The sequence below is a fragment of the Peromyscus eremicus genome, chromosome 17 (genome assembly GCF_949786415.1).
Source record: "Peromyscus eremicus chromosome 17, PerEre_H2_v1, whole genome shotgun sequence".
Lineage (NCBI taxonomy): Eukaryota > Metazoa > Chordata > Mammalia > Rodentia > Cricetidae > Peromyscus > Peromyscus eremicus.
The window spans coordinates 8134210-8161228 of NC_081433.1; the positions used below are offsets into that span (position 1 = coordinate 8134210).

The window sequence follows — 27019 nt, forward strand, 5'->3', positions numbered from 1 at the left end:
ATTGGAGAACGTGGACTGTAGGCTGGCAAATCTACGGAGCATTTTCTTAATTAGTGATCGATGGGGGAGGGCCCAGCCCATTGTGGGTGGTGCTGCCCCTGGGCTGGTGGTCCTGGGTTCTATTAAAAAAACAAAAAAGCAGGCTGAGTAAGCCACGAGGAGCAGCACCAGTAAGCAGCACCCCTCCATGGCCTCTGCATCAGCTCCTGCCTCCAGGTTCCTGCCCTGGTTGAGTTCCCTTTCTGACTTCCTCTGATCTCGAGCAGTGATGGGGACGCGTAAGTCAAATCAACCCTCTCCTTCCCAAGTTGTTTTGGTCATGGTGTTTCACCACAGCCATAGTCACCCTGACTAAGACAGCATCACAGCCCCTGGAGGACCCCTGGGGGCTGGTTCTCAGGAGTCAGGACCTATTGGGCCTTCGGGCTGGTGCTGTTCCTGAGCAACACCAGGGATAAGGAGGTCTCTCCATGCCTGAGACCAGCGTGCACGCAGAGGGCTGACATATAAATAGGGATATTAAACAAGAGCTGCGTGGTGAGCACGCCCAAAGCCTTGGCAGGGCATGAGTAAGCACGCACACAGCAATGACCACGGTGTAAAAATAACTACCCTAAGCAGCAGCTGTGCCGTCCACCACCAAGAGCGCCATTGTTCTGAGTAATCAGGACATGGAGGCCAATCCTGGCCCCCAGGAAGTGGCTGCTCCATGTCCTTGCAAGGGGAAACCAATCCTGGGGCAGCCACTCCCTTGGGTCCCCCGAGTGGAAAGACACACCATTGGTCTGTTTCAGCGTTGAGAAGCCAGTAGGCTCGGAGCTCAGGCTTGGCCCTGTGACACCTGGTTGTCACAGTCCTACTGCCTGACCCTTCTCCCATCCAGATGGCCTGTGGACACCTCTCTCCAGACTCATCTGGTCACCTGTGGAAGCTGCCCTGGGTGGAGAGAGACCCCCTTTCACCCGAGAGGGCTCACCAGCCTCAGACAGCATCAGCAGAGTGATTCTGGGGTGAGGGGGGGAGGCTTCCTGCAAAGCCACCTGTACAGCTGCAGAGGGAACGGGGTGGGGTGGGGCTGGCTAGGTGCCGCTGCTGGGCTTGAGGGAATCTGTGTGCAGCTGAATGGATGTGAGGGGCCCCAGATTTCCTGCCTCTGAGGTAAGATGGAAGTGGGTTGGTTTTGGTTGGGGGTGGTGTTTTTTGTTTTTGTTTTTTCCTTTCCCAGGGTATCTTGGAACTGGTGGCCATTAACTTCTAAATCTTGGGGTGGGCCTCTGGAAGCTGCCTAGGTACGAACTTCTGTCTGGATATCTTGGGTCTCACAGGCACATTGCATGCCGATGAACTAAGCCCTTACACCCCAAATTCCTCTTCCTACTAACCGCGCCCCTTGGGCACACAGGAGCTTTCCTGGCCCACACCCCCTACAGCCACAGGGCCCTACAGCTTTAAGCCGGTCCCTGGCCGCAGGAAACATTCCCCGCCCCTCTTGCAGTCTTGCCTGCCTCACACACACACAGCTGAACCTGACAGCCAACAGTGTCCATGCTCTAGATGGCCACATGACCAGAATCCTCCTGTGCCGGCCACTCCAGTAGCCTCTGCTCTCCTTGTATATTCTTTGTGCTGCCCAGGGCACGACACCATCTCTGGTCCACACCGCCCTAGGCTGGGGACAGTCACACCCTTCCTGTGTTGTCCTTGTTGCCACCATCCTATGTGGGTCTGGTCTCAGGATGTGCCCGCTGGTCCTTCCTGAATACCAACGCATAGGATCTCAAGTGGGGCTTGGGACCCAGCGCAGGCTGAATTCACACATCTGTAATTATAAGGTCCATACCCTCCAGCAGGGTCTGGACTAGACCTACTTCACTGCAGTCTCCATGAAGAGCTTGGCAATTATCACTACCAGCTCCCAGTTAGGTGCCCCACACTGTGTCGTCCCCCCTCCTCCCCCGTTCCCACGAGGGTCTTGTTCCCCAGGCCTGGGATGTGGATAGACTCACCGGGCTCTGGAGCTATGAGGAGGCTCAAAGGACCTGTGTACTTCTTGGAGCTTTGTGGTCACACAGCTTGTGAGGCCGGCTAAGCTATTTCAACTGTCTTAACGACTTCTCAGGTGAGTCATTAGGGTGACTGAAATAACCGTACTGATGACATGTAGCGAAGATATTCTGACCGACTGACTAAAGGCCACGAGCCCAACCGTGCGGGACACTGAGTATCATTCCCAAGTTCCTCTCTGAGGGCTCCCCGAGCCCACGGTCTAAACAGAGAAATGAGAAACCCAGCTGGCATTAACTGTCCAGCTTCTCCCACTACAGAAGGGACAGCCTAGCCTCTCCAGACGCCCCGGGCCGGGGTTCCACACTGCCTTCTGCTCTGGGGAGTGTGTAAGCGAAGCACTTTAAGGGAGGCTTGCTGAGTGTCCTTAGATCAAGGGTGTTAGTGTGTCTAAGCCCAGCTTGGCTGTCCGAGCCACAGCCGTGCTGCATCACATTTCAGCTCACAATCGGTTAGAAGCTAGCACAGTGCCAAGGTATTGCCCAGCAGCTCGCTACCTGCCCATCACCAGGGACCAACACTTGAGGCCACTTGCGGCCTCCAGTCTGACTTCTTCGGCAGACACGAAAAGGGGATTTAGCTAACAGCCCCAGATGGCGTCTCAGAAAGTTCCCCAGAGCTCCCATGATCATCTCAGATGTTTTCGGTTGGGGCAGACGCTTTCCTAAACGTTATGGGCCAGGATTAGCAGATTAGAAGAGGGACTTAAGTTCTTTTCTGGTGGGTCACACCTGGCCCTGTCACACTGTGGCCCTACAGCAGGAGAGGGTGTCTGCACTGTAAATAAGGAGTAAAGGGGGATTTCACAGCTCACTACAGTGAGTCAAAGTTGTGTTTAACAATCATTATTAACTACCGGGCAGTGGTGGTGCACGCCTGTAATCCCAGCACTCAGAAGGCAGAGCCAGGTGGATCTCTGTGAGTTCGAGGTCAGCCTGGTCTACAGAGCGAGTTCCAGGACAGGCACCAAAACTACACAGAGAAAACCTGTCTCAACCCCCCCCCCCCAAAAACAAAACAAAACAAAACAAAACAATCATTATTAACTAAAATTCCTCCTTCTTGTGGATCTTTGCTAAGTATCCCGCAGGCCACACTGGGGTTGTGAGTGAGCTTCTGGCCTCTTCCCAGATGCCTCCCCTGATCTCCAGGCCCAGTCCTTCAAGTTCTTCCAGCACCTGGCAGGCTCAAGATGAAGGAGTAAGCCTCAGAAAATGGAATTCTGGCCAGGTCTCACCTTGAGATCTTTGCCTTAGTTCATCGGCCTGAGGCACTCTGCCCTTGAAACAGCTAGTGCCAGGCCCTCGAGACAGGGCTTCCTTGTTCCCTCTTCAGGGCAATTGCCAATGTAGCCCATGGCTGCTCCCTAGCACATCATCAGGGGTAGCCAGTCACCTTGTGACCACTTGGAGTTCCTAGTGTAATTTTAAGAGCCATTCTATTTCTGCCCGCAACCCTCCACCGCAACAAAGGCTTCACGTGGGTGGGAAGTGTGCTTTCTTTTGCACGTCACTCCAGCACTCGGTCACACACTTCCCAGCATGAGGGCCAGCCTTGGCAGATGCCTGTGGATGGAGTGGTGGGGCCCCTGTAGATACCTGGCTCACCTGTCTCTGTGGGAGAGCTGCTAGCAGCGTGTGGGCCAGCCCCTCCTACCCCTCTGCCCTCCTTGCTCTAGTGCTGGCCCTACGGATCTGTTTCCACCCCGGCAGCATAGCTCCCTCTCCACTGGCATGTGGCTGCTCACCCTCCACGTTCCACTGCAGGGTCCCTTTCAAGGTTCCTTTCTTAGCGGTGAGTGCTACGCCACAATCCTATGGAGACCTCTCTGTGCTCTGTTTCCTGAGGCCCATGCATCTCTTGTGGTCTCTTCCCACCCACCTCAGTTCTTCTGAGAGGCTGGCCCCATTCTGGCCTAATCTATGCCAGAACATTCCAGAAACCTCACCCTGAAGCACCAGGATAGCTTGTGGGGGCCTTTCGCTGCTCGTGTGAGACACTCTTTGCTCGGCTGCAGTGTGTAGACATGACTAAGCCCATTCCCATGTCTCTTAGGTACTTGGATGAGCTATAGAGCCTGGCCCAGGACGGAACAGAATCTTCCCCTCCATGGCCAACACAAACAGGGGACCCATAAACCTTCCTAATTTAGGCATCGGCGGCGGCGGCGGCGGCGGCGGCAGCGGGCAGGCAAGGTCGTTTAGGACAGGGAACTGGACAATCGTCTCAGGAGACACCCAGGCTGCTCAGCCCTGAGGAATGCCACCATCACGGCTGGTACTGAAGAAAGAGGACAGCAGACCTCAAGCCCTGCCCAGCCCCATTTGAGCACATGGAGTCCTGGGTCAGTGCAGTTCCTCATCAGCTACAGTCAGTCGGGCCTCACTGACTGCCCCATGGTCAGCGGCTACGCCAGGGTTGCCGGGCCCCCGCTCTGCTCTGAGCATCCTCTGGCAGACAGTGCTCCTCTGCCTCAGTTCCCTTGCAGGAGAAGTGGGGTCTCAAATAAACTCTGGGGCACAGCATGGCTGCCAAGTACCTACCAGAGAGACCCAGTTCTTAGCCTGGTAGGACACCACATCCTGAACCATACTGCTCCTGCAGGCCCCACAGGGGCCATGGCAAATTGTAATTTGTAAAATATCTTGAGGTCTCTACCAATGGGCCCGCATGATGCTGCCATTTTTTACCCCAGTTGGAACGAGCTGCGGGCCCACTGTCTCCACCTGCCTCCAGGGGTCCCTACAGTCACTTCCTCTGTAGTGACTGAAGCGGCCTTGCAAGTCACAGTAACAACCTGTCCATTTGCCTGTCCTTTGTCTCTTCAGAACAGAACACCCATATCAGGATGCTGTGTGCCCAACAAGGGAACACGTCTCCATCTGGGCATATCATCTATGGATTGTTTTTTTCTGTCTCCTAGTTAGCTTCTGCTATTATCCAGTGTTATCTGAGGGAGTCTCAACTGTGGGCATTGCCTCAATTAGACTGATTAATAATTGATGTAGGAGGGGCCAGGCCATGGTAGGAGGTGCCACCCTTGGGCAGGTGGTCCTGGTTGTATAGGATGCTAGCTGAGCATGACCCAGTGAGCAAGTCAGTAAGCTGCCTTCCTCCGTGGCTCCTGCCTCCAAGTTCCTGCCATGACCTCCCTCAATAATGGACTGTGACTGTAAGTATTAGCAGAAACAAACCCTTTCCTCTCTAATTTGTTTTGGGTGATGGTGTTTATGAGACTAACAGGAAAGCAAACTATAATAATATGACTACTCTTACATTCCTTACCCAGAAACTGAGGCCTGAGGGACACAGCCTCTTCCTGCTCATCCCGCCCAGCACATGGTGGACAATCATTAAACGAGCTGACCGACCACCATATTTTATTTTTATGGCTCTTCTTTCTGGGAGCCTTTCCTCAAAAGCCAGGAATATCAGAGTATCAGGTCTCCCTTGCTCGGGGACAATGGCCTGTGCCTGTCATCCTTCAACCCTCCCTCAGCTCTAGACAGAGTCCCAGCTGCCTCATCAGTCACCACTAGGTCCTCATGGCCACGCTGGGAGGACAAGGTGGCCATGAGAATAGGGACCCTCTGAGGCCACCCTCAAAGTTTGGTCAGGAGCCTATTTGTGGTGGTGGCATCCAGCCACCCAGCTGTCGACAGGCTCAGTGTCCAAGTGGGGCGCTGACACAGGGACTTTCAACCATGTACACAGCCTGATCTACTTCCACAGACCAGTAACCATCTATCTCAAGGGCCTGGTTCCTCAGCCAGTGACCAGTCCATGTATGTAACCGCCAAGTTAGTAATATAAAAGAGATGCAATCTAGGTTCATTATGACCTTTCTAAGTAAGATCGCACTTTGCTTTTTGGGTTTTCTTGGGGTGGAACCTACCCAGGTCATCATGTACACTAGGTATGCCCTCCACTACCGAGCTATACTCAGCCCACTAAGATTGGTTTTAAATAATGGGGCCTTTTAAAGTGGAGGTTCTGTCGCGTGATGGTGGTGCACACCTTTAATCCCAGCACTCGCAAGGCAGAGCCAGGCCGACCTCTGTGAATTCGAGGCCAGCCTGGGCTACCAAGTGAGTTCCAGGAAAGGCGCAAAGCTACACAGAGAAACTCTGTCTCGAAAAAACTAACTAAATAAATAAATAAAGTGGAGGTTCTGAATATGTTACTAGTAGGTCTCATGTTAGGCTTAGGAAGGATGAAAACATATCTCTAAGAGAAAAAGTACTTTCTAAACAGTCCAGAAGACCCAGCGAGGGAGCCAGTGAGAGTGAGATGGCCCATGTCACTGTTCCAGGGTGAGCCATGGAACCAGTGTTAGTGTTGCCTAGAATTTGTAAGCTCGTGCTAACAGTGACTACTGTCCAGGAGCGCTCTGTAGCAGTATCATGTTAACTTCTCCCTGTCATTTGTATTACTGGGTGGCTATGGATGGAATCCTGAATCAGAATCGGAATGTCAGTACTATCCTGGAAATACACTTGTCTCAAGATTGATGGCTGGTTGTCTTGGCCATGATAGCCCTGCTATTGTGCTTGGATTCAACATGTGTGGCTATAGGTGTGACAGAGGGGTGTCTGGTCATTAGGCTGTCAGGGACAGAGGGGTGTCTGGTCATTAGGTGGTGAGGGACAGAGGGGTGTCTGGTCACTAGGCTGTGAGGGACAGAGGGGTGTCTGGTCACTAGGCTGTGAGGGACAGAGGGGTGTCTGGTCATTAGCCAGTGAGGGACAGAGGGTGTCTGGTCATTAGGTGATGAGGGACAGAGGGGTGTCTGGTCATTAGGCTGTGAGGGACAGAGGACAGCCATCACCTGGGCTGACCCACACCTAAGAGTTGGGCACTTTTTAATTCCTCAAAATATAAGAAGGACTCAAGGGTTCTTGGAGAATTACCCTGCTGCCAGCTGCTGCATCATGCTGCTCTTCAGGAGAGTAGACACAGGGGAGCAGGTTTTTGACCTCTGTGTGGTGATAATGTGGCATAGAAAAGCAGATTAAAAGGGGCCATGATGAGGCAATTGACAAACTGTATAATATAAAACCTAGCAGTATCTCAGAGTAGCATGCTAGTCCATAGGACTATAGAAAGCTACCCAGGTCAACCCTTGTGGTATAATATAAAACATAGCAGTATCTCAGAGTAGCATGCTAGTCCATAGGACTATAGAATGCTAGCCAGGTCAACCCTTGTGGTTTGCGGCGGTGAGAGAAGAGAACACTTATTCAGAAAACTCATGAAAACATTTACGATGAGATCCATAACGACACAGTTTTGTGGCTTGTTGTTAAGAGATTCAGAAAAAAAAATGTGTGTGTCTCTATCTCTGTGTATCTATGTATCCGTGTGTTTCTGTCTTTTCTCTCTCTCTCTCTCTCTCTCTCTCTCTCTCTCTCTCTCTCTCTCTCTCTCTCTCTGTGTGTGTGTGTGTGTGTGTGTGTGTGTGTGTAGTAAGAAAGACAGAGAAAATAACATGCCCAACATGGCCCAATATCAGCAGTTGTCAAACCAGGTGGAAAGAATACAGGAGTTGTCTACTGTTTCAACTGTTTTCCTTCTTTTCCTTCCTTCCTTCCTTCCTTCCTTCCTCCTTCCTTCCTTCCTTCCTTCCTTCCTTCCTTCCTTCCTTCCTTCCTTTCTTCCTCCTTCCTTCTTTCCTTTCTTCCTTCCTTCCTTCCTCCCTCCTTCCTTCCTCCTTCCTTCCTTCCTTCCTCCTTCCTTCCTTCCTCCTTCCTTCCTTCCTTCCTTCCTCCTTCCTTCCTTCCTTTCTTCCTCCTTCCTTCCTTCCTTTCTTCCTTCCTTCCTTCCTCCCTCCCTCCTTCCTTCCTTCCTTCCTCCTTCCTTCCTTCCTTCCTTCCTTCCTCCTTCCTTCCTTCCTCCTTCCTTCCTCCTTCCTTCCTTCCTTTCTTCCTCCTTCCTTCCTTCCTTTCTTCCTTCCTTCCTTCCTCCTTCCTTCCTTCCTCCTTCCTCCCTCCCTCCCTCCCTCCTTTCTTTCTTTCTTTCTTTCTTTCTTTCTTTCTTTCTTTCTTTCTCTCTCTCTCTCTCTCTCTCTCTCTCTCTTTCTTTCTTTCTTTCTTTCTTTCTTTCTTTCTTTCTTTCTTTCTTTCTTTCAAGACAGGTCTTTCTTTGTAGCCAAAGCTAGCTAGCCTAGAACTTACTATGCAGGTTGGCCTCACATTTGTGGTGAGCCTCCTGGATTGGCCTCCCAAGTCCTGAAATTACAGGTGTGATCCCCACACTTGGGTTTTAAAAATGCCTTTGAAATCATCCGAGGCCAGGCGTGGCAGTGCACATCTGTAATCCTGGTGTCCAGGAGGCAGGCAGGAAGTTTGCAATTTTGAGGGCAGTTTGGGTTTTGAGAATTTATCTCAAAAAGGAGAAAAGAGAGAAAGAAGGAAGGAATGAAGGATAGATGGAGGCAGAAAGGAAATAGTGACTTGAAAACAATCCAAATAGGAAAGGATAAACAAAACCATAAAGTCATGGTGTGACAAGTGGAATTCAAGGCTGCTGCTGACATAGATGGGCTCATGGAGAGGGTTTCAGAGCTTCCTTGGGATTTGGGGTGAGCACTGGGGGTGATTTTGAGGTAGATGCTCTCCAAGTTGACATTACCAGGACACACCCCAGGAAAAGGAGAAGTGGTCCTGAGTAATCCCCTACAGAAATCATGGAAGGGTGAGTAGATCACAAAGATGTGGTCCAAAGGGTCACGTAAGGGGTTGTGATCTTGGGGCCATCAGTTCTGGCCCTAAGTTCACCCTAAGTCTGTGGTGAACTCAGCATGGATTAGGACAAAGTCTGTGCTCCGGGCACTGGTGGCCTTATAGCACTGGCCTCTTATTTATGATGTGGCCACCTGAGGGTGTGAGTCTTCACTTTCGTACCCATGGCAATTCTTTGTTTATAACATTCTGAGTGTGCTCTCAATTTGTTTCTATTTAACAGGGGAAAACAAACTGGCCCAGCATCAGTTTTAACATTAGAGAGGCAATGGTAGCTCAGTGACCTAAAAGACATTTCCAACTTAACAGAACCTTTGGGATGAATTTTAATGATTGAGATTTTTTTGTTTGTTTTTTTTTTTGTTTTGTTTTTGTTTTTCGAGACAGAGTTTCTCTGTGTTAACAGTCCTGGCTGTCCTGGAACTTGCTTCGTAGACCAGGCTGGATTCGAACTCACAAAGATCCACCTGCCTCTGCCTCCGAAGTGCTGGGATTAAAGGCGGTGATGGAGATTCTAATCAGACATTTGAGTTGAACGTCACTTTGGACATTTTCAATATTAGCACTTGTCCTTTGGGCTGGCTTTTCCACCCACATTGAAGACAGGCCATGCTCTTGGTGTGCCCTTCAGAAAGGGGAGGCTTGAAGGGCACAGAGGCCACCTGGGCCAGGCAGCAGAGTGAAAAGTGTTGATCGTCATACACTAGATTTGAAGTTCTCTCACTGCTCTGTCCCAAGTGAGATACGCTGGCCACTAGATCCTGGACTTCTTACCTACAAACAGGCTCTTCAACACTAGCTACCTCATGGAAAGCCCAGATTAATGGAAATTCCTGCTCAGCAGGAGGGGCTGTTTTTACTGTCACAGCAGAGATGGGAAAGCCAGGCACCACAACAGCCCTGCAACTCAACTGGCATTTGGTGAACTCTGGCTGTGAGTTGTGAAGGGGTGCTTGTACCAGGTGTACATAAGCTTCGCCAGCTGTCTCATAGATGTTTGTCGGTGGTGGTTTTTATTTTCCTTCCGAGACGGGGTCTTGCCATGCAGCTCTGGCTGGCCTTTGTGCCTTGTGACCATCTGTGTAGCTATGGTTGGCCTCAAATCATGATCCTCTTGCCTCTGCCTCCCAAGTACTGATATTATGGAGTGTGTATCACTGCCACTGCTTAAGAATCTGATTTTGTCAACCTCCCTGAGGAGTCTATCATCTCGTCTAGCTGACTTATTTCCTCCAATTGTTAGAAAGGAATGGTGCCCAGAATACCCACCTCTTACCTGGCTTTCAGACATGAAAACCTTGGAAAAATGATTTCAGGTATAAAGGAAAGACCTTGGGCTGGGATTATAGCTCAGTAATAGAGCACTTACCTAGGCCTGGCTTTGGTCCCATCTCGACCTGTGTTCTCTCTGTCTGTCTTTGTCTGTCTGTCTGTCTGTCCGTCTCTGTCTCTGTCTCTCTGTCTCTCTGTCTCTCTGTCTCTCTCTCTCTCTCTCTGTCTCCAGAGGGTTTGGGAAAATTAGTCTAAATTAACCTGAATTCTAAACCTTGTGTTTCCTGACCAGCCTTGTCCACATAATGCATATTCTTCTCCTGGGAACATGGCTCTCTGTTGGGAACCACAGAACACATTCACATACACTCTCGAGAACACACTGGAGTCCAGATCTTTCCAAACATATGCTTCTCAGTCTAAGCCTCAGATTTAACTCACATGCCCATGTCTCTAGATCAAGAGAGGGTGATTTCTGCCATGATTTAGGCATAAAACAGTACAGAAGGTTACATCTATGACCCACACTTTTCTGGAACTCACCCCAGTTTGTCACCCAGAAATAAGAGACACTGATCCCTCCACAACCTACCGTACAGATGCGGTGACCTTGGATGTGGGCTTGACACCAGGTTGAAATGGGCACGTGACACTTAATCTAAGGTACTGTGCCCATAAGAGGGAACCTGTTCCTCACTCCACTGATTAAATTAGGTGACAAGAAAATGTTGTCTGTGCCACAGTTTCAGAGCTAGGAAAGCAAAATAAATGTCCTAGGGTAAAACAGGGTTTACTGTGCTATTTGTAGGGATTAATTTGTTTGCACAAGTGATGGGGAAGTTAGGTGGGCATGGCGGTGCACACCTGTAATACCAGCACTGGGAAGGCTGAGTGAATCAGAAGGATCATGAGTCTGAGGCCATCCCAGGCTACACGGTGAAATCCTATCTCAACAAAACAAGAAAACCTACAATATAACTGGGTGCGGTGACTCCTTTCATTTCAGGAGGCAGAGGCAGATAGGTATCTGTGAGTATGAGTTCCAGGCTAGCTAGGGTTATATAGGGCTATATAGAGATCCTTTTTCAAAACAAAAAACAAATTAACAACAACAACAACAAAAAAAAAAACCCACAACAATTTAAAATTCGGTTCAGAGTCTGAGTATATGAACTATTGGCACACTTATACCATGCAGTACCAGTTAGAAAAGTATCCAGTATGTGTTCATGTACACCCTCATACACACATGCAGAATGAAGATAGATTGATAAGCCATGTGAGTTGGAAAAGCCAGAAGCAAAGGTATACACATACACAGCTACTATAATCCTATGTATGATAGAAACCACATGCACACAGCACACACGTACAAATATGTCATTCCTATATGCAGCACTGATATAGATACCGAAGATACAGTGGATATAGAAGAAAATTCTGGCAGGATGCATAAGACATAAACTGTGCCCTGTGTTTTGCCCAGGGAGTGAGCTCAGGTGAAGCTTGGGGAGATCGTGTTTCCTATATGCCACCATTCAACAGTATCTGAATTCTGAATCTGTGTGTGCACATCACATTTGTAGTCAGAACAAAGCCACCTAGCATCACCTGTCTAACAGGGAGACACTGGACGCACCTCGTTACCATCCAGGTTTTCGTTTTCCTTTTCAGTGTTGGTTTTATCTGTCACAGGGAAATGAGACTGGGGGAACTTCCATAACGCCTGTGAATTTCACTTAGTTTATGCTTTCTAATTTATAATGGCTTTGTAAATTTCTGATTCTTACATACAGAGGACCACTAGTGAATGAAGATGGAGCCCATGTAGGCCTCCATCCTAATCTACCATACACATGCTGCTTATTGGGGCCATCGCTACTTGTGCATCAAGGACAGAGACAGGGTAAGGCCACCAGAGACAGGAGGGTGCCCCTCAAAATGCCAAGTGTTGTGTTTCTCTGGGGAAATTCCAACTTACCTCATCCCAGCCAGGTTTATTTTCATTAGCGAATCCTCCATTAATTCACACCCACTGCTCTGGGCTGCTTGAGCAGCAGGGTGGAAGAATATAATGTATGACTTTCCCCATATCTGTCTCTCTGTTTCTGATTGGTAAGTGTGTTAGTTCAGTTATTGTTCAGTTATCCAGATTCAAATGGCGTGCACACACACACACACACACACACACACACACACACACACACACATACACACACAAAACCTGCTCAATGTCGAGCACCATAGACCTGTCCACTACACGACTCCACTCGTCTCTACAAAATGGAAGCCAGGTACTCCGCAAAAACAACTGCTGTGCCCAAGACATGCCTACTTCACCATAACTATTGGATTAGCTCCCTAGGATCGGGAAGAGGACAACAGGATACCTGGGGCAGAGCAACTTCAGGAAGTCCCAACACATCCCCTAGCCTGTGTCAGCGGCCTTTTCTACTAAAGTCCGTAGCTTCTTGTCCTGCTGTCTATTTGGACATCTTATCACAGGGAAAAGAGAGGCGTCACATATCCCATTCAACATCCCACAGAAGCCCGTGAGGCCCATGGAGACTTTGCACCCTAGAGGCTGTGCGGATTCCAACGGGTGGATGCTCTCTGCCCTAGCCTCCACCCCCAAGCCCATGCAGAGCTTCTAGGGGCCCCACCAGCTTCTCAACGCAGACAGTGTTGGCTCTCCTCAGAGACGAGGCCTTACGCAAGAAGAACCCAGCACCAACCAGCCAGGCCCAGCACCAACCAGCCAGGCCCAGCACCAACCAGCCAGGCCCAGCACCAGCCATCTGTCGTCAACAGTGGCTGACTTCATACTGGTGAAAACCCGTGTCAAGCCATGGTTGGAAGAGGAGCATGTGACCATCTTCCCCAGACTCTCATCTAACCCTTCCTCCTACGTGGATCTAACCTACCCAAAGGAAGATGCTGCACGTGACCCAGGAAATCATCTGCTGCCTGGCTTTCCCAGGAAGTTGTTCAAAAAGATTTCAGTCAAGGCTCAGTGACTGAAACATGGCAAGGAGGTTGGATGACAGCTTTGAGTGCATCTTGAAGCCGCCAAGGGTCTCTACCATGAGGCGTGAACATACCTGACTGCTGAAGAGAGATACCCCGCCCCCGCAGCGTGCCAGCAGGTAGAAATAGGTAGAAGGGCTGAGGAAGGTTCTCAGATGGGGACCATGGCTGTTAGCGTTGTTCAAGGGGGTGAACAAGCAGCGCTGGGCTTGGAGCAGAATAAAATACACCAATTGTCCAGGAGACAGCTTGTCACCAAGCATCCGGGGGTTTGCGTGCAGCGAACACAAGGCATTAGCAGCAGTTGAGTGTGAGGAAAAATATTCTCTTAGGACAAACAATGTATTTTATACAGCAAACAGGATTTGAAATCGGGGTATGTGGGGGGGGGGGAGTTACAGTTGAATTACGGCCCACGAGGCACGTGTTCCTTGTGTGGAAACTGCACACGCATTCCCTCTCCTAGGGGAGGCTCTAAGTCTGAGTGTGGACGCTACGGGCTGCCCTCTGGAGGGGAAAATGGCAGAAACACTTTACTTTTCTTCTGTGGACAGGCGGTGCAGGGCTGTGCCCAAGTCCTCCAGTCTGCCTTTGTGCTCCAGTTCCTGGTACAAGCCCCGTGGAACAGTGGCCAGGCCGTGCAGCAACCCGAACAGGCAGCCGGCGATGGTTCCTGTGGCTCCGCTCTCACCTGAAAGCAAACACAAGCGTGTCCTGGGGGCGGGGGTTCCCGCTGACTGATCCTGCTGCCCTTATATCTCTGAGACCATCCTGGAGAAGAGGGGGGCAGTGGTGGACATGTAATCCTAGAACTCAGAAGACTGAGCCAGGTATATTGACATGAGTTCAAGGCCTGGGCCAGGAAGTTGGTATCAGGCCAGCCAGGGTATATCGCAGTACCTCAACACAACAGGACCCCTCCCCCAGGCTGCCAGCCTCTGAGGCAGCCACAGTTCTAAGCACTAGGCCCTTTTCTGCTCTACAGCTGCTTCCCTTCTCTCCCCATTCAGGTGACATCTTGCCACCACAAACCAACCCAGTGGTGTTACTTAGCGGACAGTCGTGAGTAGCGAAGCTGGGAGAATGAGTCCTAACAGATAGCCCAAGCCCTGCCCCTGTTTGTACAGCCTGGGAATCTGAAAAAGTCTGGCCTCACACTAGTGGAAGCCCATGAACTGTGGACGGGTGGCTGTGGAGCCCCCATGAGACTGGACTAGGCCCTCTGGACACGGAAGACGGTTGTTTGGCTCGAACTGTTTCGGGGGCACCCAGGCAGGGGATCAGGATCTGTCCCTGGTCTATGGGCAGGCTTCTGGGAATCCGGTGCCTGTGGTGTGACACCTTGCACAGCCTCGGTGCAGTGGGAAGGGGCTTGGACCTGCCTAGGCTCAGTGTGCTGGGCTCTGCTGACTCCCCATGGGAGACCTCGATTTGGGGGATGTGGGGATGCAGGGTGGCTTGGGAAAGAGGGCTAGGGGGTGAGAGGAGGGAGGAGGGGGGTCTGTGGATAGCATGAGGAGTGAGTAGAAAATTTCTTAATAAAGAAAAAACAAAGTCTGGCCTCAGCTTCCTTAGTCAAGCCTCAGGTTTCTTAACAGCCACGGGATCCATCTTTGAGCAACCTCATGAAGGAGTTATATGTGAGGTTACCAAGGAAATGCATCTGCACGTGGTAGCTGTGTCTCCTGATGGTCAGAGCCCCTCTGTGGTCAAGCACACTTGACGTGCAGTTAGCTTGTTCCTCCGTATCAGAAATGCAGGCACCAGGGCACATTCCCAATTGTCACACATGTGCACTTGGATTCATTATACCGTGCTTTTCATCCACCCTCTGTGGGAAGAAATATCCTAAAAGGGAGATCTGGCCCATCACGATTCGGAGGAGAAGAGAGTTATCTTACTCCACATAAGCTACCCACCTCAGAAATATTCATAAAATTGGGCTGCCCCCCTATTTCTGACAACTGTGTGTTCACTGCCTTTCCATCTCTGGTGTGCATTCAAGCCAACCACAGCCTACTTTGGCTTGCTTGTTTTTTCATATTTATTTTTATTTTATGTGTATGAGTGTTTCGCCTGCATGAACGTGTATGCACCAGATGTGTGTCTGTTGCTGATGGAGGCCAGAAGAGGGCATCAAAGCCCCTGGAATTACAGTTCACGATGGTTGTGAGTTACTAGCTGGATGCGGAAACTGAACTCCTTAACTGCGGACCCATCTCTCCAGCCTATTGTTTGTTTTCGAGTCAGGGTCTTTTGCAGCTCAGGGTGGCCTTGATCTCACTATCAAGCTAGCCTTGAACTCCCGATCGTCTTGACTCTATCTTCCTAATACTGGGCATATGGGCACATGTCACTACCACACCCAGTTTCTGAGGTGCTGGGGATTGAACCGAGGGCTTAGTGCATGTTAGGTGAGCACTATACCGACTGAGCTCCGCTGACCTCCCCTCTCTAGTTTTTAAAAGACTTTAGTACACTTATTTATTGTGTGTATGTGAGTGTGTACGTGCCGCAGTGCCTGTGTGAAGGTTTGGGCAGGTGTGGGAGCTGGCTCTTTGCTTCTACCATATCCTGGAATTACACTCTGGTTATCAGGGTTTTACCTGCTGAGCCACGCCCTCACCACTTGACACACCTTTTTTGTTTTCGGACACAGAGTCCCACGTGATCCAGGCTACCCCCAAACTCACTATGCAGCCAAGTATGACCTTGAACCTACGATCCTCATGTCTCATCTCCCAAGTGCTTGGATCACAAGTATGTGACACCATGTCTGGTTCTTTGTGTCGGGTTGGGGATCGAACCCAGGGCCTCATTCATGCTAAGCAAGTACTCTGCCAGCTGAGTTACATCCCCAGCCCCACGGCTTGCTTTTCAGAATTTCAGGGTCACTTGCTTCCTGCAGTCTTGGGAAGTTTTAAAAATCTGTGAGATGAGCACAGTTGAGTGCGCAGATGCAGTGTCTAAAACTTCATGAATTTGCCATTTCTTTTTTCTTTTTAATCTCATACAAAGATTTATTCTGTATCTGTGGTCCTGATGCTGGCATGTGTACTGCAATCAAGACTCCAGAGTGTGTCCGGCAATGGAGATGGGCCGGTGTTCTGGGTCTGTGGCTGAAGCCCACGTCTGTGGACCCTAAACACTGAGAAGTGCTCCAGGGCACAGGGTCTGTACCTTCTGGGTGTATCCACCACAGAGGAGGACATCTTACCTCCATGAAACATGGCCCGCTGGCACAGCTCCGTCCAGTTGCTCTCGGCAGCAAGGAGGGCATCATAGGCAATCATGGGGGCATCGTGGCCGCGCCGCCCCCCTCGGCCTTCTGAGCTCCACTTCTTGTATGTCTGAAGAGAACCGTGGGTCAGTGTGCGTCTGGCAAAAGATCCAGGTCCGTCCCTGTGCCTGCCATCCACCCACCGCTCTTGTTCATTCATTCACTACGCCCCCCGGCTGAGTTCCGCAGAGCACAGGCACAGCCCAGGCCCGGGGCTGGACCCACCTTGTCCCTCTCTTCTGCGTCGTAGTTGCTGGGGAAGGTGGCTTTGTTCTCTGTGTCTTCGCTGATTTTTCTCTCCTCCAGATAAAACTGCCATTTTGCTTCAAAGTAAAACCAGTGCTCTTGGTACTCTAGACACAAGCACAGGGCGGGTGGGCTGATGGTGCCTGGCGGAGGTGGGCATGGGGAAGGGGGAGGTGGGCAGTGCCTTCTCCCCGTGGCAGGTGTGAGGGATGGAGGTCCTACACCCAAAATAAGCAGCCCAATAGGCATGGCCGCTTCCAGCAGCAGCGCAGAAGGTGGGAGGAAGTAATAGAGTACCAGTTACTTAACTGTCTCTAAAGCAGAAGGTGGCCACAGGACGATTGTGAGCCTATAATTTAATTAATTAGGTCTGGAGATATAGCTCAGGGTTAAGAGTGCTTGCCTAGCATGCATAAGATATTGAAGAAAAAAAGAAAGAGAAAGAAACAAAGAAAAATTCCCCAAACAAAAGAAACCCAGAAACCCAAAGTGAAATCAACAGGGAACTCTGTATTTTGATGAGCTTAAACCTGGGCCTGCACAGTAAGGGGAGAAGTTTCATTATTGCTGATAGCCTGCAACCCAAGCCGCAAGCAGGCTGCAGCATCTCTGGCTAGCATATCTGATGAGGAGGGCCCCGGCTGGGCAGTGGCCAGCAGCCACTCATCTTACAGAGGACCAAGCCCTCCAGAGACTCGGGGCAGCAGGAAATGGAGGTGCCTGCTCTGGGAGGTTCAAGCTTGTCCTCCCCTGGAGGCAACAGAGGATGGGGAATGCCCTGGCCTTTAGGGGCTGGTAAGGTCTGGGGACACAGCTGAAGACAAGGATCGAGACCCTAAGCCATGGTGGCGCATGCCTTTAATCCCAGCACTCGGGAGGCAGAGCCAGATGGATCTCTGTGAGTTCGAGGCCAGCCTGGTCTACAGAGTGAGATCCAGGACGGGCTCCAAAGCTACACAGAGAAACCTTGTTTCAAAAACAAAACAAAACAAAAAACAAACAAACAAAAAAAGATCTAGACTCTGGATCTTTTCTGTCTCTGGCTGGACAGAGGACAGAGCAGAGAGAGTTCAGGGTTACAGGGAGGTGAGTAGAGGCTGCAGTGGAGAAGCCAGGAGGTGCTGGGACAGCTTCCTGGATTAGCACATCTGGACCTGCTGGGCTTCACGACACTGAAACACTGTCTACTTGAATACCACTAGAAGGCGAAATGCCTGTGCAGGGCAGCACTGCCCCAGCCCTGCCTCTACCCGGGGAGCAGGTGAGGGCAGCTCGGCAGTGAGATTTCCAGACCAGGAGCCCAGGACCTGCAAGGTCTGTCTGAGTCTTCCAGCTGCCCCTCAAAGAGGGCGCTCCAGGGGACACTCTCCAAGGATGTTTACAGAACATCTCTTTCTCGGTGAGCGTAAGCTCCTTTGAAAGTTTTGTGTCCAAGGAGCCCCTCAAACTCCAGTTAAAGAAACTTAAAATCGAACAGACATAACAGGACTGCTTCTCAGGGGTCACTTCCCAGAAAGAGTTAATTCCCCAAATGTCCTGGCCGTGGATTCTGTTCTCAGGTTCATGCCCTCATGGATGGCACATTTCCAACAATAGGCCCCTGGGTTCTGGAGTCCTTGGGTGTCCCTTAGCAACGTGAATGTGGTGCTGTGAGAGTCTACTCTATCATAGCAACTGCCTTCCAGTCTTGGGGGGCATCTGGTGACCCTGCTAAGATGAGGGAAACAGCCCACTGACTGTGGGCAGTATTGGGGGACCTTCAGGAGACATCTGAGCCCACTTGAGACAGAGGAACCAGGAAATGATGGCTTAAATTAAGCAAACATAAATAAATGTTCCGTGAAGGCCAAGTAAGTGAGGGACGGATAGTCCAGAGATGAGCTAGCTAGAATGTCTGGCACCGTCCTTTAGGCCCAATTTCCTTCAGTGCTGAGGCCCAGTGGGTATCCTGTATGCTATGTGTCCTTGTAAAGTTGTTCTGGAATCCTCTAGAACATGTCCCCCGCCCCCACATCTTGTGGTGACTTTGATGGGACTCTTGGAACTTCTCAAGAGTCACTCAGCTTCACGCTCTTTTGGAGAAGCAGTAGCCTTGGCCCTGGGCTCACATCTTCTTTTCTCTCAGGACACCCTGGATGGCTTATATTAGAAAGTTTGCTCCTACCTAGGTGCACAGCAGGACACACGGCGCCACCCGCACTTCCCCACTCACACACGTCCTCTTAGAGTGGAGAACAGCCCCCGGGGTAAGAGGGTCTTCCGTATACTCAGTGACTTGGGGAGTGAGCCCTGAGTTTCCTGCCCCTGCATCCGGGCTCCTGTACCTGTGTCTACTGCACAGCACTCCCGAGTCCAGTGGGGGAGGGTGGGGTATACTTTGCTGCTTGTGTGTCCGAACCTTGAAAGCTATAGTGCTCCGAGGATTTTTGAGTAACAGGCTGACCATGTCCAAAAGGTGACAGGCTCTGGGTTAATGAGAGCAGATGGAAACCTTGGGAACACATGCCCTTAGTGGTCTCTGGGGACTCATGGCATGGGGACCCATCTTGGTACAGATGGAAGTGTGTGGCATGGGATACATCTCTTTGGCCAAGTACAGGTTAGGGTGTGGCTGTGTGAAATGTGTGAAATAGATGCAATCCTCTGTGAGTGCAGAGACAGTTCTCTATTGCACTCGACTCTTGGTGTCAGCTTGGACATGGGGAAGGTGTGGGTGTCTCAGGCTACGGGGGAAGAAGCCACCCATGTGGCTGTGTTCTCCTTGAAGTCCTGGTACCACTTGGAGCAGGTGTCTGCTCTCTGCCAGGTGAGGGTCTTTGTGAAGTCAGCTCTCCCTAGACTGACCGAGGGCTTCCCTAGGCATTGCCTCTGGGTGAACCCCTGGAGCTGCTGGGCAGCCAGGGAAGGACTGGAGTTGGCATGTGAGCACATGTGCTCTGGGTGAGTGGAAAGCAGTGGGGCCGGAAGACAGCTCACCTGCCATGTGCCGGATGGTCTTCCTACAATACTCCTCAGCCAGCGGAAGCACCTTCAGCATATCTCTTCCCCACTGTACAAGTGGCTTGCCTTGTACTGCGTAAGAGGCGAACAGAGCAGTGCACAGGGACCCAAGGAAACCTAGAGAGCAGGAGGAGGAGAGACAGAGCTCTGCTACCTGGGCCGGTGGCTTTCTGAGTTCAAACAGACCATCCCCAGAGCTGTGAGTTCTGCCTATCTCTCTTTTTAAAAATATTTATTTATTAATTATGCATACAGTGTTCTGCCTACATCCCTGCAGGCCAGAAGAGGGCACCAGATTTCATTACAGATGGTTGTAAACCATCATGTGGTTGCTGGGAATTGAACTCAGCACCTCTGGAAGAAGTGCTCTTAACTTCTGAGCCATCTCTCCAGCCCCCTGCCTTTTTCTTTGTAGAAGAATCAAGACACTCACCTTTTTGGGGCTGCTACAGGACCTGGAGACTAAGCAGAGAAGCATAGGCCATATGGCGGTATTTTCTCCACCCATGATCTTGGGCTATATGGCCCAAAGGAGATGGTGCTTTCTGCCATTGTACATAACCTCTTTTAAGGGGTTGGAGAAGGGTCATGTGACCCTCTGGCCTGCGAAGTGGATTGGCTCTGGTCAGATCAGAGAATGACTTCTACGGTCTACTCTGTTCTGTAATGGTGAGTGTATTTCTTCAATTTATATCTTAATAAATTCTGTTACCCATTTAACAGAGTCACGTGGATTGATTGTAGTAAGTGGCGCCCAACTGTGGAGAAAAGCAGCAGCCCACAGAACTGACTCTGACACCTACTTAGCCTGGAGTCCGGTTTTCCCTCAAGATCTGTACCTCTCTTCTCTTTTGTTCTGACATGAATGATACAGGGACAATGAGTATTTTTTCCCTGTGTGTGGCTTCTTCATCACCACACTTAATGACAATTCCACTTCCAGGTGGAACATCATCCTCACAGGACTCACGTCCGTCCAGCACCCGCTTTACCTGTGGGATGGTTGTGGGTCATTCTGCCACACTCAATGCTGACTTCAATGAGGGTCTCCAGCCGTTCTGGCTTCCAGTACCGCATCCCAATGCACATCGCTTTAGTGGCAGCTCCAAACCCTGAACCTACATGGGAGACAGACACCTGAATTCAGATTTGCCCCCGTGACCCCTGGAAGTCTGGCATTCCTAACTTCTAAAGAACGAAGTTTATGTAACAACATGTCATCAGAATATCATTAGATGAGTGAATAATAAACATGCCACCCAAACCCCAGACAAGAGAAAAGAGATCTGTGGGTCCAGGTTGCAAGAAAGTGGAGTTATTTAACCCCTGAAAATGCACTTTTTTTTTTTGACCCAGGGCGGGCTCAGAATGAGCGTCTACTCGGGGAACATCAGAAGCCGTGTTGATTGGACATGCCTGCGTCCTTCCTTCTCCCCTGTCTCTCTTTTTCTCCTCTCCTTCCTCTTTCGGAAACAGAGCTTTGTTATGTAGCCACATTCTTGGGAGCTTTTCTCCTTCAAACCAGTGTCCTTAAGTAATAACTGACACAGAGTCCTCTTCTGGCCTCCTTGGGCACTTCACCCTAGGTGGTGCACTTCCACACATCAAGACACTAATATTCGTGGTGCACTTCCACACATCAAGACACTAATATTCGTGGTGCACTTCCACACATCAAGACACTAATATTCGTGGTGCACTTCCACACATTAAGACACTAATATTCTTTGTTTCTGCTATTGAGACTCTCTACTCTCTTTTGTGAGGTTTCCTGTATGCACGCTCTATGAACTCTCTCCACATGCACAACGGAAAGGATGTAGTTTACTGGTTGGAATCTTGCCTTTTTCACCACTTTATAGCGGAGAATTTCCACACCTCAACTCACAGATCTACTTCAGTCTTTTAAACAGCCACACAGCATTCCATTGTAGAGATATACAGTTAACTTTCCCATTCTCTTACTGAGGGACACTAGCTGCTTCCAGGTTTTTGCAAAGGTCATCCTCATACACACGTTTCTGAGCATTGCTTTAGTATGTTGTCATTATGTGTCTTTAAGACTTTTAGAAGTAGAATATCAGACCAAAAGGCATTTTCATCAAATAATTTTGACAGATAATGCTGGATTTCCCTCTCAAGGGCTTGTATCACTTTTGCCCTGCCTGGGAAGAAGCTCTATATGTCTCCTCTTGTACCATAACAAGTCTTTTACCCTGAAGTCTTCCTGGTTGGTAGTTGTGATGTTCAATTTTAATTGTCAATGTGACATAATCTAAAATAACCTGGAAAGAGTATCATCGATGGACTATCCACAGTGGGTTGGTTTATGGGCGTATCTGAGGGGTTTGTCTTCATTAAATTAACTGATGTGGGAAGACTCAGCCCACTGTGGGCAACACCATTCCTAGTCAGGGGATCCTGAACATTTAAAAGTGGAGAAATCAAGCGGAGAGCAAGCAAGCAAGCAAACACATATGCATTCATTTCCCTCTGCTCTTGGCTGTGATATGACCAGCTGATTGAAGTTCTTCCCTCGAGGTCTCCATAATGATGGGCTGTAGCCTAGAACTAGAACTGTAAGCTGAAACAAACCACCCTTCCCTCTAAATTGCTTTTAACCAGGGTATTTTATCACAGTAGTGGAAATGAAACTAGAATAGTAGTCCTGTGACATCTGTTTAAACCGCTTCTCTTGGTAGTGATACGTTTATACCTGTTCCAATAATCTCTTCTGGTGTTAACATCTACACCTCTCTCATTGCGCCTTCTCCTCCTCCTCCTCCTCCTCCTCCTCCTCCTCCTCCTCCTCCTCCTTCTCCTTCTTGTTTTTTTTTTTTTTGGTTTTTTTGAGACAGGGTTTCTCTGTGTAGTTTTGGTGCCTGTCCTGGATCTCCATCTGTAGCCCAGGCTGGCCTTGAACTCAGAGATCCGCCTGCCTCTGCCTCCCGAGTGCTGGGATTAAAGGTGTGCGCCACCACCGCCCGTCTCACATTGTACCTTCTATTGCACCTGGGTTGCTCCCTCTTGGCCTACCTGGGGTATCAGTGCATCTGACCTGGTCCTGCCTGTGCTCTGCTGCTCTCATGCCCTTCAGAGACATCCCAGGCTTTAGCACTTTCTCTTCTGTTTGGGAAGAGTGAGCCCAGGTCCCCAGATTGACGGAGCTAGAGAGGGGGCTGACAATGGTGGCACCCACAGTGGAACATGTCCACTCTGCCCCCTTCCGGATAAATGCAGAGCCGTGGTTTCATTATCCTAAAAGAGTACCAGGGGACAGGGCCAGTGGGGGAGAAGAGAGGCTCTGAGAGGTGGGAGGGAGCTGGGCCTGCCTATATACTGCACTCCACGGACACAGAGGGCTCTTCTTACCAAAACACAAGCTTCAAGGAAAGGCAGTGGAAACTATCCCTTACACTGGAGATGGATAGCAAAGCCCCTCTGGGGGAAGCCTGATGCCATGTGGACAGCATCTTTAACAGATGCTCAAGCAAGCAAGGCTGGCTGACAAGGGGATGCCCTGCCCAGTGAAGGATCTGATCCAGACATAGGGGAATGCCACGATGAATTCTAGGGCAGGCTGCCAGCACCCGCACCCACAGGGTTCCTAACAGCAGCTCTGTGAACAGAAAGCTTTCTGACCCTTTTCACTGAAGGGCGTATGCCAGGCGAGGAGGTAGTTATCCGGCTTCAGCTGCGAGCAGCCCTCCATCGTGGAAGGGTCCGGCCGATGTTCTGTAAGCTTCTCCACAGTCTCCACGTAGCGCTTTACCATCTCACGGTACAGGTCATCCAGGCACCAGTAGTCTGTGGAGGAAGGGGTGAGGACAGATGTCAGCGAGGATAGAAAGTGGGTGAGGTGCTGGGCATTGGAACAGCTTCCATCGATGGCAAGGACGCATGCGTGTGCTTAGAGCAGAGGAGAAAGTTCGGTAACTCCGTCACTGCCTGGATGGATTTTAGACCTTAAGCAGACCATTTACTCCTATTCTGGTTGCCTTAGGGTTTCTGTTGCCATGAAGAGACACCATGACCAAGACCAAGGCAACTCTTATAAAGGAAAACATTTCACTGGGGTGACATTCAGTCCAGAAGTTCAGTCCATTATCATCATAGTGGGACATGGCAGCATGCAGGCAGACATGGTGCTGGAGAGGTAGCTGAGAGTCCTATATCTTGCAGGCAACAGGAAGTGAATTGAATGTCACACTGAGCACAGCTTGAGCAAAGGGGACCTCAAAGCCCGGCCCCCACATTGACACACTTTCTCCAACAATGCCACACCTATTCCAACAGAGCCACACCTCCTAATAGTGCCACTCCCTTTGGGGGGGCTGTTTTCTCTCAAACCACCACAGTGGTTTCTTGAGAGTCTGGGGAACATCGACCACCCTCATTTTTACTAACGGTTTTGTCCACACAGAATAAACTACGTCACACTATACTATGCAGAGCAGTGGCCGCACTGTTCTGAAGGGACACCAGGAGACGGGGTGATTCCACTGAGATCCAGATCCCTCTGGATCTGTATGGCTGCTATTGCCAAACTGTGCCCTTCTCCCTTGAAGTGCATTTGGGAGGCTGGAATGGGTCAAACCCCTGAAGATCATGGGGCACAGGGGGTGAAAAGAACTAGTCTGTATTGAACATCTGCCTTTGGCCAGCACGGGGCCTGGCCCACCTCTGCCTCCCATGCCCCAGAGCACCCATCATTTTCTCCAGGAAGATGCTTTACCTGGCTCGAGCTGACGGGTTTTGACTGCAAAGCCAGAGGTTTTTGGTCACTAAGTTAATGCACAGCTCGGTGGACAAAGGTCACGCACACCCCGACAGTGGAGGCCAGGGTGTTTGATCATCTGGGGAGCAGGTAGTAGGTGGGGTCCCCAGTAAGCATGAGGGGGATGCTGTCCCATGTTCTCTTCCATAGCCACCAGTGGGTTTTCATTCTTTGTCAGAGCAGCGCTCAGAATACAGAAGTGCCATTCAGAGACAACCACTGGCCCTTCCACCGGCCATGGGGGGGCCTGTCTTTGCTGAGGGCTGGGTGGTGAGAGATGATGGAGCATGATAAGGGGCTGGTGACCCTGCTCCAGAGAAGAGCAGGCTGGAAACCTCAAAGACTCCCTTGTTGCCAAGAGAAGCGAAGCGCCCATCAGGATCGCCCCCTGTCAGGATCGGCCTCCGTCAGGATTGCCACCCCCCATCAGAATTGCTCCCCGTACAGGAGCAGAGCCTTCACCCACAGCTGTGAGCTCTTGGAGAAAGGGCCTTTCTCCCACCCTGCCCTCAGCGCCCCTGGAACAGAGGCAGCCCCGTCATTCTTCTGGGGATCATGCCTAGCTTGGAATTGGGGCAGGAGAAAGGATGGGCAGGACTTTGTTTTGGAAGAAGGAATGCCCTATGTCCCAGACAGGCTTCTTGTGGCAACCCTACAGGAGTAAAATTAGCTTTGTCTGCCTGGGAACCCCTGCTGGGAGGCAGGACCTGCCTGTGGCCAGGTCCTTGGTGAGCCACGGCAGCTGGCACTGGTTTATCAGTGCTATCTGTTTACCAATGGCAGCTTCCTCCTGTCCTGGCAGCCCAGCCCTCCCCAAGCCCTCTAAAACTAAATCTCTGCTTTCAACTGAAACCGAGCTTTTCCAGTGTAAAAAAAGGTCCATAGAAATCCAGCACGCTGCTCTGACTGCTACACCCAGCTCCCTACCTCCCCATCCATCCTCCTGAAGGGTAAGTCCGTTTAGAAAGCTGGCCAGCAGCTCTCAACCGACACGATTAAAAAAAACAAAACAAAACAAAACAAAACCCAGTTTGAAGTAAAATACCTATGAATTCCACAAAGTTGCACCCACTTCCTCTCACCCTGACTCTGCCCTGTGTCTGCTCTAACTCTAACTCGGCTGTCAAAGTCCCTGAGGGGAAGAGAAGGGGCCGGCCTGGCACACCCTCATTCTGCGGGTCTCAGGTTCCCTGCAAGTTGCACACGGAGACACTTCCTGCTTACCTCCCCTCCCTGCCTTACTGATTGGCCCTGACAGTCAACAGTGGCACAAGATCCTCTAGAAGCCTGACCCCAGCCTGCTGGCCTTGTACTACCATGGAGCTCCTCGTCCTGTGGCTCTGTATGACTCCTACAGCCACAAGGGTTTTCAGGAGCAGTCCTAGGCTCAGCAGCAGCTAGCAGAAATGTGGAGCTACATTCCTGAGCCCCAGAGCAAACAGTCCGGAAGTGGGCCACATTCAAAGCCTGGAATGAGAGCCCGTGGTCACTAATGTTTGCCTAGTGACATGATGAAGTCACCTCAGTCTTTGCACTCCCGAGTGAGGTCTCAGATGCAGCACCACTGACAGTTCTTGTAGAATGTCAGACAAGGTCTTGTCTTTGTTTCGGCTCTTGTGTCCTGAATGCCACATGCTGACCCTGAATGAGCTGTGGCCACTGTGGCAGCTAAGCCATGGCCTATAGACCACAGAGCCATTGCTGGGTGATGAATCAGGAGCGACACTTGTTTAAATGTGCCAAGAGGGGTTCTACTCTGGGAAGCAGGCTACAGGGCATCCATACACCACAATAAATAGGCAGTGGATGGGGTACAGAAGAACACGGCCTGTGGCCAGGTTGCCTAGAGGTGTGCTGTCACGTGGCTGCACGGCACTGGACGAGTTCCTCAACCACACCAAGTGTCCACGTCTCACCTGTGGAATGGGAACACTGAAGCCACCTTTCAGAATGAAGATGACAGGGCCTTGGGATAGTGCATGTAAGGCAGGTGGAAGAGCTCCTCATGAACTTTTGCTGCAAAGAGTTGTGCCCACCATTAGTAACATGTCTCCAAGGCCTCCTAAAGCAGACTACAGTTGTTAAAAGCAAGGTTGTTTAAAAACAAAACCTTGAATTTTAGTGGGCAGAAAAAACATGCTTAGTGTCTAGAGCAGTGGTTCTCAGCCTTCCTAATGCTGCCACCCTTCAGCACAATTGCTCACGTTGTGGTGGCCCCGCCAACCATAAAATTATTTTAGCTGCTACTTCATAATTGTAATTTTGCTGTTATGAATCATAATATAAAAATCTGATATGCAAGATGGTCTTAAGCAACCCCTGTGAAAGGGTCATTTCACCCCCCAAAAGGGTCACAACCCACAGGTTGAGAACCTCTGGTGTAGAGGATCAGCTAAGGGGGTGTTCAACAAGTGTTTTCTCATGACGGACAATGAGAGGCCATGACAGGGCCCAACACAGCAACACATGCTTAGTACTCCTGGTGACTGGCAGGGAACTCTCTTTTTTCCTCAACAAACAAAACAAAGCAACAAACAAACAAACAACCCAAAAACTAATACTGCAAAATGGCCCAAACTAAATACACACACTTCATCTTGAGTGGACTTTGGT

General features: G+C 50.4%; 1 protein-coding gene across 1 annotated transcript in view; it reads right to left on the bottom strand.

Annotated features, from left to right (window-relative positions):
• Positions 1 to 27019, bottom strand: part of Adprhl1 (ADP-ribosylhydrolase like 1) — a 33387-nt gene that overhangs the window by 4682 nt on the left and 1686 nt on the right. Inside the window, exons 2-7 of the mRNA XM_059244590.1 lie at positions 23272 to 23436; positions 20622 to 20747; positions 19606 to 19746; positions 16609 to 16736; positions 16321 to 16453; positions 13641 to 13794 (exon numbers count right to left, since the gene is read on the bottom strand). Of these exons, the coding sequence (XP_059100573.1) occupies positions 13641 to 13794; positions 16321 to 16453; positions 16609 to 16736; positions 19606 to 19746; positions 20622 to 20747; positions 23272 to 23436 (847 nt within the window). The remainder of the gene's footprint in view (positions 1 to 13640; positions 13795 to 16320; positions 16454 to 16608; positions 16737 to 19605; positions 19747 to 20621; positions 20748 to 23271; positions 23437 to 27019) is intronic.